At 42.9% G+C, this 12,344-nt stretch overlaps 1 protein-coding gene across 8 annotated transcripts in view; it reads right to left on the bottom strand.

Moving 5' to 3' along the window:
• Nucleotides 1-11,785, bottom strand: part of LOC131683766 (regulating synaptic membrane exocytosis protein 2) — a 199,755-nt gene extending 187,970 nt beyond the window's left edge. For 2 of the 8 annotated variants that reach the window (XM_058966042.1, XM_058966040.1), the window contains exons 1-2: nt 10,844-11,769; nt 2,708-3,483 (exon numbers count right to left, since the gene is read on the bottom strand). In XM_058966042.1, coding sequence (XP_058822025.1) covers nt 2,708-2,817 — 110 coding nt within the window. In that variant the 5' untranslated portion in view covers nt 2,818-3,483; nt 10,844-11,769. Of the gene's footprint in view, nt 1-2,707; nt 3,484-10,843 lie in introns of all 8 variants that reach the window. The other 6 variants (XM_058966036.1, XM_058966035.1, XM_058966037.1 and 3 more) reach the window with 6 other exon arrangements.
• Between the last annotated feature and the right edge of the window lie 559 nt (nt 11,786-12,344).

Below are 12,344 nucleotides of genomic sequence, written 5' to 3'. Positions count from 1 at the left end.
CGGTTTTTTCTTGTGAAAACATAAGTGTTATATTAGAAAAAGTTAACATATCTGCCCCTAGATGGTACTTTAGATATTCAAACAACACTAAAAGTTAGAATCTGATAGATAATTTAATTGTCTACAACTTTGTTAACAACTGAAAATCCATCTGAAATCATCCTGAAAAGTTATGTTTAGTTGAACAGTGTAATCAGAGGAATTGGAGTACTTGAAAACTCTCACCTTTTAGCTGAAAAGTATTATTTCTAATTCCACCTGATATAGGGCACAATGATGCCTTTGAAATAGGGAGATAGGTACCGTAAACCGGGGTGACTTTGATCATCGGGGTGACTTTGATCACTCGAAACTTTTTTCGTAGATCGCTTATTAAACCAGAATAGTCTACGGAAACATTTTCATTTAAAATGATTTTTACTCTAAACTTATAAAATACTGATTTGTTATACTTTTTGAGCATATTGTTCGGTTTTTGGGTACAAAAACCACAAAAAACCAAAAATTTGACTTTACCTTGTTTTTACGAAGCTTCGTAAAGTGTCTATTTTTTATAAAACAAATAAATCTCAGATTTGAGCAAGAGTAATAAATTACAAGCGAGTTTTTATTTTTCTTTAGAGTGGGATGTGTCAAATATATTTTTAAGAGTTTGCTTATTTAAAATACAATTTTTTGTGAAACTAGTCGGCAATTATTTCAAATTATTTCAAGCTAAAATTCGCAATATTTTTTATTGTCTAACAGTCCAACGTGTTAAAATGGATGAAACTTTTTGTACAGCACTGAAATAAAACAATTTAAGCAGTTTTAAAAGTTTTCAGAATCTTTTATTCTAGTTGGACACAAATTATACGAATTTTGATAACTCAAATTTTACAGTATATTGAAATACTTTGTATAATACTAATTAACATCTATTTAACAATGAGTATCTTCCAGAATTAGTCTAAACAAACATTTGAATGAAAAACATTGACATCAATAACTTTATGTGAGTGAACAGGCAGGTTATCAAAGTCACCCCGGAATACGAAAACGGACTTCAGATGGAAACCATTTTTGAGAAAATAGCTTGAAGCGAAGAATTTTAGGTAAAACCATCCAATATTGTTCTCCATTCATCAGTACATGGATTAAAAATGTTAAACTTGAAAAAAAAATGTATTGCGTCTAAAAATACGTAATGATTACTTCGAAAAGTGATCAATGTCACCCCGGTTTACGGTAAGTGTGGACCAAACTTGTACGATATTAATGTTCTTTTCCAAGTTGTGTGATTTTGTATACAGAAATTCCAATAACATAGCTTTGGCTTCTTTTTCGTTTTTTTGCTTGATATATAACTAATGTATTCTTGAATGAATCTGCTCCCCCATAGCCCCCTTCTCTTGTAAAACAAATTTGGCTTAAATTCTGACATTTCCAATACAACAAACTCCCATCAGATTTTACGTGGCATTGTAATATTTGACGGAAATCGTTGCAACTTCTTTGTCGACAATTCTGATTGACCTACTCAAAATCAGGATATTTGAAAGTGTCAACAATTATTTCTGCTCTTGGTTTAAGTTTACAAACTTTTCTGAAAAAACGAGGGAACTTCCATTCATCGGAGGGTACTGCGTAGCTGCAAGGGTTAAGTTCTTGAAAGGAACGCATGTCGCATAATTTAGGTTATGGTCGTTTAAGCCAACTATTATAAGTTCCATCAAAACAGAAATGTTGGGACTAGTCTGTCGTGCTGGTGAAACGTGTTAAGTTTCATTGGAATCTAAGATGGTCGGTCACGATTTAAAGATTTTCGGACGGATCTTCCTGTAATTCCTAAGGAACGATCGTTGAAGAATAAATAAAAAGCAACACTCCGATTGCCGGCTGCCCGCAGTTCAAGTTAGTCGGAAATTTATCGCGCTCGACTTTATACATATTGCTACTATCGTATTATCACCAAGACATCTCATGATCTTTTCGCTCTCCTACTAACACAATAACCTTTCCAGTGATGCTCGTGGAGATGCAAAGGTAGTCTCGATATCTATCAACAGCGAGTGTCGACCTAACATTCCTATCTTTCCCCAGTAGAACAGCAATGTACGTGGTCGGCTACGTTATTAACTATTTTATGGAATTTTTGGGTCAGTGAAACATGCACCATTCTCACTGTGCTCCTCCCAAGCATCATTTTTGGTTTATTGTGCATTTTCGCTCACTATTAGTTTTCTGGCCCTCTCAGATTGAATCAAGTGTTTCCGTGATTTCTTGTTCATATCTACCATTTTTTTCTATTCTCTTACGGCCAATTTCTTCATCTGTATGAAAACCGCTTTTCGTTCAAGACCGGTTTTCGGCTAATTGGTCACCAGCAACCTGAAAACTGGTTTTCAGCGAAAACCGGTTTTTATCCAGTGAAGAAATTGGCCGTTATAAAAAGGAAATGTTTCAATTTGTACCTTCCGATGCCCAATATAATTCTTCTAGAATATTTCATATATTCTAATTGCATGGAAATGGTTAGTTATTGTTTCACAAAATAGTAAACACTTCGTTGAATACAGTTTTTCCGAGCATTAGAAATTCTGCGTTAAAATTTAAAGCGTTTTTAGCTACACATTATAACTTATTTCAGATGGTGAACTTTAAACTAAGTTTTATTGGTTAGTCAAAAAAGTGTCACTAGTTCAACAAGAAGTTACAAAATACTTACCGCATAATCTCATTCTCCCGCTCCTCCTCTTGACGCTGCCGGTGCATAACATTTTCAATTATGGCACGCTCCTCCTGTGTCAGATGAGACAAATCAGGCATATCGGCCATTTTGGTTATATCCTAGCCGTAAACAGAAATACGATGTCTAGCGTATTTCACAATTTGATTATCCGTAAACAATTACGTCAGTTTGTATTAAGTATTTTGCACATGCTTAACGCTTAACGTTCACTATGCGCTGTTAGGAGCACGCAATACTTTGCAATGAAACAATAATGAAGCACTATTATTTGTGAGTATAATAACCTATAGCTATTTCGTTAATTTGTCGCAAATGCTTGAATATTACTAAATCAACCAGATGCCCTCCAGCTTCGCACTATGTACACACTAAACAAGACTACGCCTATTCCCGGTTCTAGTAACTATCGTTATAGGAAATATCTATAATTATTTGCGCTTTCGTTCACCTCGTTTTTCTTGACACTGATTACGCATCCAACAGATGGGCCTGCATCGGAGTTTGCCACTTTGTATTTTTTCAGTTTGGTTTCACATTTCGAAAATTGATACTCGCTGCAGTCGTTGTCATTGTCCTCACCATTGGCTACACTTGAGAAACGAATGTCGCGATTGGTTTTGGTAAACATTTTCACAGTTTCTCGAATAGCTGCATACGTTGAATCCGTTTCAGATGGACAATTCAGCACCTAATATCTCCAAGATTCATAACGCTTGTACTGTGGTGTGTGCCTGTCCAACTGGTTAAGTATCCTGAAAACAAGGATGACAAAAAGAGTAATGATTAGCGAAATTACATACGCAGCTTCCGTTCTAATATAACACTAAATGATTAAAAGATTTTTTATCCAAATTACACATATTTTCCCTAAATCTGTCTTTTTAAGGCCTAGTGAAATTAGTAATTTGTTGAATTAGTGACGGTGCAAAAGATCGTCTTAACATCATAAGAGAACAAAATTATTTCATCCTTCAGTAACATGCTACGGCTGTGGTCCACTAGGAGGTCGATAACGGTCTATTATCATCCTTTGGACAAAACCAATCTGGAGGCCGTGTGGCATCCGGCAAGTTGAATTTTCTCAACCAAGAATTGATTCACTGGTTTCCTGTTCCCATGTTGTAAGAGTGCTGTGGTCGAGTATGGTTTGAGTAACTATGAATTTATCCCACCTCGTGCGGGAAGGACAAGCTTCCATAACATTCGTTCAAGAATTTCCGTAAATGAAACTTCTATGTTTGAAAGCTGCATAGCTCGTTTTCGTGGCTTTCAACAAAAATGGCATGACAAATCCGCGTGAAATGCTTCGTGCATGTATACTTCTAAATAGTGCTATTGTCACATGTCTTATATCCGACATCACAACTCGCAATATTTGTACTGCTACATTCAACAGGAAATATGTTTATTTCTCGGCATATTTGCCGCAAAATGAACCTTCTGATGATTTCAAAAGGATTGTATCATACTGAGGCAGAAATGAGTTTTCACTCATAATCGGCAGTGATGTAAATGCCCACCTAGTAATTTGGGCAACTTATATTTGGGCAGCTCATATAACTTGAAATCGACCCACACATATTTAAACTTCAAATTCCGGAGATATGGATAAATGAGTCCTATACAGGAGCGGATCCAGAAAAAAACTTCGGAGTGGGTCCAAAATTTCGACTATGAAATGTTCATTGTACAATACGTAATATATAATACCATCATTTACTTAAAATCGGTTTTTGGTAATCGAATCTGGTTTGCAATGATTTTGAACTTAGAATGAATTTAAATAAAAACAATTTAAAAATTTCTCAAGAAGTTAAAAAAGGGGGGGAGGGTCCGGACCCCCAAGACCCTCCCCCTGGATCCGCCACTGGTCCTATACAAATCAATACTATGAAAAAGGAATGGTTCAAACTATCACTTTTATTTAAATTCTTGGAAAAGCATGTGGGTATTGAAAATGACACTGGACATAAAAACTGCTTTTGACGTAGGCATGGTCATGATTGAAATTACGAGTGTTTCTAGTCACATTGATCATGAAAAAAGTACCATTGGGTTTTCATTACAAATCAGTGTCATTTGTTATATTCATATTCAAATATACTTTTATTAACTATCTGTCCAATGCATAAACTCTGATTTACTCTCTTATTTACTTGTATAATACAGAAAACTCAAACAAAACATAGGGGAGTTGTGAACATAGTTTTGTTTTCGGGGCATAACTACCATAAACATTGGTCGATTTTCAAAATTCGACCTGGTATTTGTAAAGGACTTCCTAAGATACCCACGGGCTGAAGCATTTTAAAATAATCCTTATATAATCCTTATTCATATAACATATTATTCCGATACAGGGTAAGGAGAGGCAAATTGGAGTTGAGAACACGTCAGTTCCCATAACTCCAAGGAGGACAAGATCCTCGCCAGAAGACGAAAGGACGCCACCTTACAGGGTGAAAGCTGGAGTACCGTTGTAGGTCGGAAGGAGAAACACGGGAAACAGCAAAAAAAGAAGGAGGAGCGAAAAGGGGAGCAGAAGAGAAAATCAGAACCCTCGGCTCGTCAGAAGCCGCCTAAGGGAGAAGCCGTGCTCGTCAAAGCAAATGACGAGACTACGTACGCAGCACTGCTCAAAAAGGTCAGAGAGGACCCGGAGCTGAAAGATTTGGGGTAAAACATGTTAAGAGTCAGGCGCACCCAAAAAAAATGAAATGCTCCTCGAGCTGAAGAAGAATACTACGACTAGTAGCTCTGCCTTGCAGGAGACTATAACTAAATCAATGGGTGGAAAGGCAGAAGATAAAGCCTTAAGCCCGGAGATGGTAATTGTGTGCAAGGACCTTGACGAAATAACGACGGAAGACGAGCTGAGCGGTGCTATGAAGCAGCAGTGCAAACTGGGCGAGGTGCACATGACGATCTGGTTAAGGAAGGGATACGGAGGACCGTAGACAGCGATGAATCATTTACCGGTAACCGCTGCAGACAAGGCACTGGAGGTAGGTAAAGTTACAGTTGGATGGTCGAGATGCCTACTGAGAGTCGCCCCACGAGTAAATAAACAAGCGGAGAAATGCTTCAAATGTTTAGGCTTTGGACATTTAGCAAGGGCTTGCAAAGGCCCGGACAGATCCGGAATGTGCTGGAAAAGCGGAGAGATGGGCCATCTTGCGAGAGACTGCACGCAGAGGCGGAAGTGCTTGCTTTGCACCCCAGCGGAAGGAAACGACCATCAGACGGGTGGCTGTAAATGCCCAGCCTACAAGAAGGCGACTGCAGGCCAACGGTGATGGAGATGACCCAGATAAACCTGAGTCACTGTGATACCGTACAGCAACTGTTGTAGCAGTCTACGACAGAAACTATGTGCGATGTCGAAGTTAGACGTACGATTGTGGAATGAAGGTTCTGCTAGCACATTTCGGAGAGACGGGAGGGAGTCTATCATCGACGTCACAATCTGTAGTCCCTCATTGACGGCGAACATGGATTGGAGAGTATGCGAAACGTATACGCATAGTGACCACCAGACGATTCGCTACCGTATCGGTCAACGGAACCCCGCGGCAGTACAGAGAAGAATGACCGGCGAACGAAAGTGGAAGACGAAAGCCTTCAACAAAGACCTCTTTGTTGAGGCACTTCGGCCGAACGGCGGGACCGAGAATGTGGATGCGGCTGTCCTAACAAGAAGGATTGTGGCGGCTTGTGACGCCACAATGCCGCGAAAACTGGAACCACGCAACAAACGGCGTCCAGCTTACTGGTAGAACGAGACGCTTAGTACGTTACGCGCTGCTTGTCTTAGAGCCAGAAGACGGGCTCAAAGAGCAAGGTCGGAACCAGATAGAGAAGAGCGTAAGGCAGCGTTTCGGGAAGTTAGGACCGCTTTAAAACGGGACATCAGACTTAGCAAGTCAGAGTGCCACAAGGAGCTATGCCGAGAAGCAGACGCCTACCCCTGGGGTAACGCATACCGAGTCGTGATGGCGAAAATGAAGGGTCCGACGACGCCAGCCGAAATGTGTCCGAGCAAGCAGAAGATAATCGTCAAGGTCTTTTCCCGAAGCACGATCCAACTATATGGCCACCGACACCGTACGGCGAAGAAGAAGGAACAAACACGGATCGGCAAGTGACTAACCGAGCTAGCAGAAACATCAAAGTGCCTAAAATCAAAGAAAGCCCCTGGTCTGGATGGAATACCAAACGTGGCACTGAAAGCTGCGATCCTGGCATATCCTGACATGTTCAGGAAAGTGCTGCAGAAGTGCCTAAATGAAGGTAACTTCCCCAAAATGTGGAAGGTCCAGAAGCTGGTGTTGCTGCCAAAGCCAGGGAAGCCACCTAGCGATCCGACCTCCGACGTACAGGCCCATATGCCTGCTGGATACACTCGGAAAACTCCTGGAAAGGATCATTCTTAACAGGTTGACGAAATTCACGGAAGGTGAGCGCGGACTGTCCAAGATGCAGTTAGGTTTCCGTAAAGGAGCATCGATAGTGGATGCAATTCGGATAGTGCTCGAGAGTGCTGAGAAGTCATCTAAACAGAAGCGAAGAGGAGATCGATACTGCGCTGTGGTCACGATAGATGTGAAGAACGCGTTCAACAGAAACCATCGCTGCACCGCTGCATAGAATGAGGGTTCCCGACTATCTGTGTCAAATTCTGAAGAGCTACTTTCAGAGCAGAGTGCTGCTGTACGAGACGAGCGAAGGGCAGAAGTCATTGCGTGTCACAGGGGGCGCTCCTCAGGGCTCCATTCTCGGTCCAACCCTTTGGAGCGGGATGTACGATGGGGTCTTTACGCTGCAGCTACCTAGGAAAGTGAAAATCGTCGGTCTCGCGGACGACGTGTCACTAACGGTGATGGGTGGAACACTTGAAGAAGTGGAGGTGTCGGTGACGGAGACAATAGACGCGATCGAGAGCTGGATGAACGGGGTCAAGCTGCAAATAGCTCACCACAAGACGGAGGTATTGTTTGTCAGTAACTGCAAAACGGTTCAACGGATGCAGATCGACGTCGGAGGGCACGTGATTGCATTGAAGCGTGCATTGAAGCAATTGGGAGTTATAATCGACAACCGGTTGAGCTTCAACAACCACGTTGATTACGCCTGTGAAAAGTCGGCAAAGGCAACGAACGCAATAGCGAGAATCATACCAAACGTCGGCGGCCCGAGAAGCAGCACGAGGCGTCTGCTATCTATTGTTTCGTCATCGATACTCCGATATGGGGTTCCTGCCTGGAGTGCTGCGCTGAAAACCATGCGGAACCGTGAAAAGCTAAACAGGATATTCCGGCTGATGGCCGTACGAGTCGCGAGTGCCTACAGAACAATATCGTCGGAGGCAGTATGCGTTATCGCCGGGATGATCCCCATCTGCATTACCCTGGCGGAGGACGTGGAATGCTATCAGCGGACAAATGCACGTAACGCTAGGAGACTGGTCCGAGCGGACTCGTTAGCTAAATGACAACAGGAGTGGGACAACGCGGAGAAAGGAAAGTGGACCCACCGACTCATCCCAAATGTGTCGGCCTGGGTACATAGGAAGCATGGAGAGGTGAACTTCCATTTGACGCAGTTTTTGTCCGGCGCGGATGCTTCCGGAAGTACTTGCATCGGTTTGGACATGCTTCGTCACCCCTTTGCCCGGAGTGTGCGACTGTGCAGGAGACACCAGAACACGTGGTCTTCGAATGCCCTAGGTTCGAAGAAATTCGTAGGGGTATACCTGGCATGACAATGGACAATATCGTCGAAGAGATGTGCCGTGACGAACATACCTGGGACGCTGTCAACAGAGTGGTCTCGAGCATACTCTACGAGCTGCAGAGGAAGTGGCGAAGAGACCAACAAGAAGCCACAAATCGGGTTTCGAGAGACGTAGCACCGGTGTGGGGTGGGTTGCCGGTGAACCGAACGTCAAGCTTCACCGGAATCGCCGAACCGATCTCGACACCCTACCGGGTAGTTCGTGAGTAGGCTAGATCCACCGCCGGGGATTAGACCAAGTAGACCGCGTCGCAGAGCTAGCAGTGGGTCGTTGGGGCGCTGGTGAACCGGAAGTTACGCTCCACCCGGAATCGCCGGAGAGACCTCAGCACCTACTGTATGGCCCGTTGAGTAGGCTAGATCCACCGACGGGGACTAGATCGGGACGACGCGGAGAGCTAAATGGCTCACAAAAACGAACATCGGAATCAGGAGGAATCTACCGCTCGGTTACAGGAGAACAGGCTAGATCCATTGTTGGGGACTAGACCGAGTAGTTCGCGAACAGGTGAGGGCGGGAGCTGAATGGCTCATCGGGAAAGTAGAGCGAAACGGAACGAGAGGAAGCCAGAGAAATCAAGAAATTGTGGTGCTGGGACAAAAGAAGAATCGGGGACTAGACTGAGTAGACCGCGACGAGATACCACCAGTCGCAGGCGTCGGGGCATCAGCGAACCGGACGCCCTGCTCCACCGGAATCGCCGAACTGACCTCGACACCTGGTTGGTTGGCTCGGCTTCGGGAGAACTTCTCTCGCCGGAGAATTTTCCGTCGGAGTAGGCTAGGTCCATCGTCGGGTACTAGACCGAGTACAAGTCTGGTGCTCAACGAGTAAACGGCGCTGAATAGTGCGAGAAGGGAGTTGCGGTGCTAACTGACACAAGGGAGCCGAAGGGCTCGGTGAATTAGACAGTCTGAAGTGTGCCACCCAGATTGTCTTCGTAAGGGAGGAGCACTAAGTCTCGACTCACAGCCAGCTTTCCGACTGCCATGCAGAAATTGCCAGTCTGTGTGGATGGTGGAGAATTGGTGGTGTGTCGAGGAGTGGGGCTGTAACCCTGCGGAAGAAACGAACTAGTAAGTAGTTGAATTAGAGTGTGTGCTATGCACATAAAAACACGTCCCCGAAGTAATGCCGTATGGTAGTGCCGGGGATGGAATCAGGTTCTGGGCAAGAGCAGTGGTTTTTTAGCGGGTCGGGTGATGGCAGCCCAAACCCGTCCCCTGAGACATTGGGGTTTTTGTACATTTTCCCTCAGGTCTCAGCGTTTTTCTGAATTTTTTTTACTGTTTTAAAAGAAAGAAAAAAGATATTGTCCCAATTTGACGAGCTGAGTCAATTCGTATATGAGATTCAGCCCTTCGGGCCACGGAATGAGCCTTCAAAGTTTGAGCGAATCATATACATTTCATTTATAAGAAATGTAAAAATACCAGTACCCAAGGAGTAACAGCGCGATAGCAATAGCGGGCGCTGGAACACTAAGCAACGTCAAACGTCTACATGACTTATTTTGTCAGTTGGTGGGTAATTCATCAGACTCTTTTCCACGCCTAAGAAAATCGGAAATCTAGGTGATCTGATGAATCACGAGGTTCTAGTTTGATGATTCGATAACATTTCTAACAAGCCCAAATTTCTTAAAAAAAGTCGAATAAAAATTGTTATTTATGCGCTACGCAAGGTTTATTAATCTACAAAATATGTTGCTGTAACTATTAATAGTAAAAGCAATTGAAAGAAATGAAAAAATATGGCTAGAAAAGCCGAAAAACAGCATACTCAATAAATCATAAAGACGTTACCGAGCTCAAATTGAAACTTCGTAGTTTGAAACCATAACCTAATTGATCTCGGGTGTATATGACATTTCAAACGCCTACTCCAATGCATGCCTGTCACAACGGGGAGTGTGGGAAACTGCACAGACAATAAAGGAGGTCACAGCTGTTACTAACTGGTTCGACTCATTGAGGCCAACTACTCATCCTGTAACTTATCAATTGCACAATTCCCAAGCGCGGTCTAGCTAGACGATCTGATTTCAGATATTCCCTTCTGTGATACATACAAAACCGAAAGATAACGATATTAATAATAATTATCTTCCATTTTCAACATATTGATTTTTCACTTGAGTTTCCCTCGTTACCGCTCCTATCTACTCAGATAGTAGATAGCATTCTTTCTCTCTCCACGGGGAGGTAACAGCCTTCATTTCTGATACTTAATTTGGATTCATTTGTTTCGGGATACTGCATATTTTTAACTAGCTCAACCAAAATTGATCTGAATGGAAAAAAAAAACTCAAATTTACCATTGTGCTACGCTACGGAGGATATAGCTTCGATATCAGTTCCATTGCACAGCTGGACATTTGCTCATAAGTCAATTCCAATAACGTTGTAAAATTCATCTTCCATTGTCAATTTTCACATATATCTTTCACGTAGATCACACAACAAACACTAAATTGTAACAATTTCGTTTCGATTTCCTTCATTATAACAACTTTTTAACGAAAATACCCTCGCATGTACATTCTTCCTTTTACTCTCCATCTTTTTTCTTCTTCAAACTTTGGAGATCCATCCTCAATTTTCACTTCACATTTTTCCATTCTCCTGCTGTGGGATTTCACTAGTGATGCTTTCAAACAATGCTATTCACCAAGATTTTCGATTTTTCCGAAAAATTTGTACACTTTTCAGAAATTTTCCACGATAAAAGCTAGTTCATCGGGGACACACGCTTCGACCCCTCTTCAAGTATGTTGGTGAAAAACCGAGAAAATTTTCACTGGCTGCACACAAAAGCTTTTCTCTACCCCACCGACCCGACACAGTGACACTCACACAGTCCACCACGCACACTACCACAGAGCTCTGTTCCGCGATTCCGTCAGCAGCGCGTCGTAATCGAATGCGAACTGCGAGTTCACCAAACTTTTCCACATTGTTCCTTCGCCGAAGAAAGTTATAATCCATCAGTTTGCTGGTGAAGAAATTCGCAATCGCAAGTTCCAACTGTGTTCTCTCTTTCCTTGTCCATATTGGTTCTGGCAGACTTTACTATGCTAATAATAGGTAGCGACGTTATTGGGAGCTGTTTTCTTGTGACAGCCACGATTACGCTTCGCCTTTCCGTAGGTGTGCGATCCGTTTTGTGGTTTCCGTCCCAACTCATCGTTACAAGAAACTGAGCGACTATCTAACTGGAAAGAGACAGCACGAAAGAAAACTGTATTAGAAGAACCCCCCTTTTTAGCTAGAAAGTTGCTGTTGCTCAACGGGACAACGGGCTGCTGCTGCTGCTGTGGTGTATCTATGCCACAGCCACCCTTCCTGGGGGAAGCACACGACCACAAGTGAGCATTAACTCTCACACACCAAGGTCGATGCTGAAACGAGTCCACCGGGCAGTGTAGCAGTGGCTCAACAGACGACAACGCCGACGACGGCCGACCGAAGAGGAGCAACATTAATGTCAAATAATTAACTATCGTTATCACACGCTGAATTTAATGAAATACTCTGGGCTAACCTAGGAAAACCAATACCACTATAAAGGCAGCAGGCAGTCAGTGGGAGGCAAAAGCCGTGAACCGAGCGCAGAAACATTAGTGGGGGTGGAAAATCAGCGACAGTGAATGGTGATGGTTGGACAGTGAGCTGTTAGTCGTATTTATTATAGAAAATAAATTTTGCTGTTTGTTCAAACTATTCCATATGAGTTTTTTCATATCTTTTTTGTTTGTTCAATGGAGTAGTGATTCAAAATAGGATATAATAATATAATTTTCTTTTTAGCTAGAGATA

Source organism: Topomyia yanbarensis, chromosome 2 (assembly GCF_030247195.1).
Source record: "Topomyia yanbarensis strain Yona2022 chromosome 2, ASM3024719v1, whole genome shotgun sequence".
Classification (NCBI taxonomy): domain Eukaryota; kingdom Metazoa; phylum Arthropoda; class Insecta; order Diptera; family Culicidae; genus Topomyia; species Topomyia yanbarensis.
This window is presented reverse-complemented; position numbering and strand designations above follow the sequence as displayed.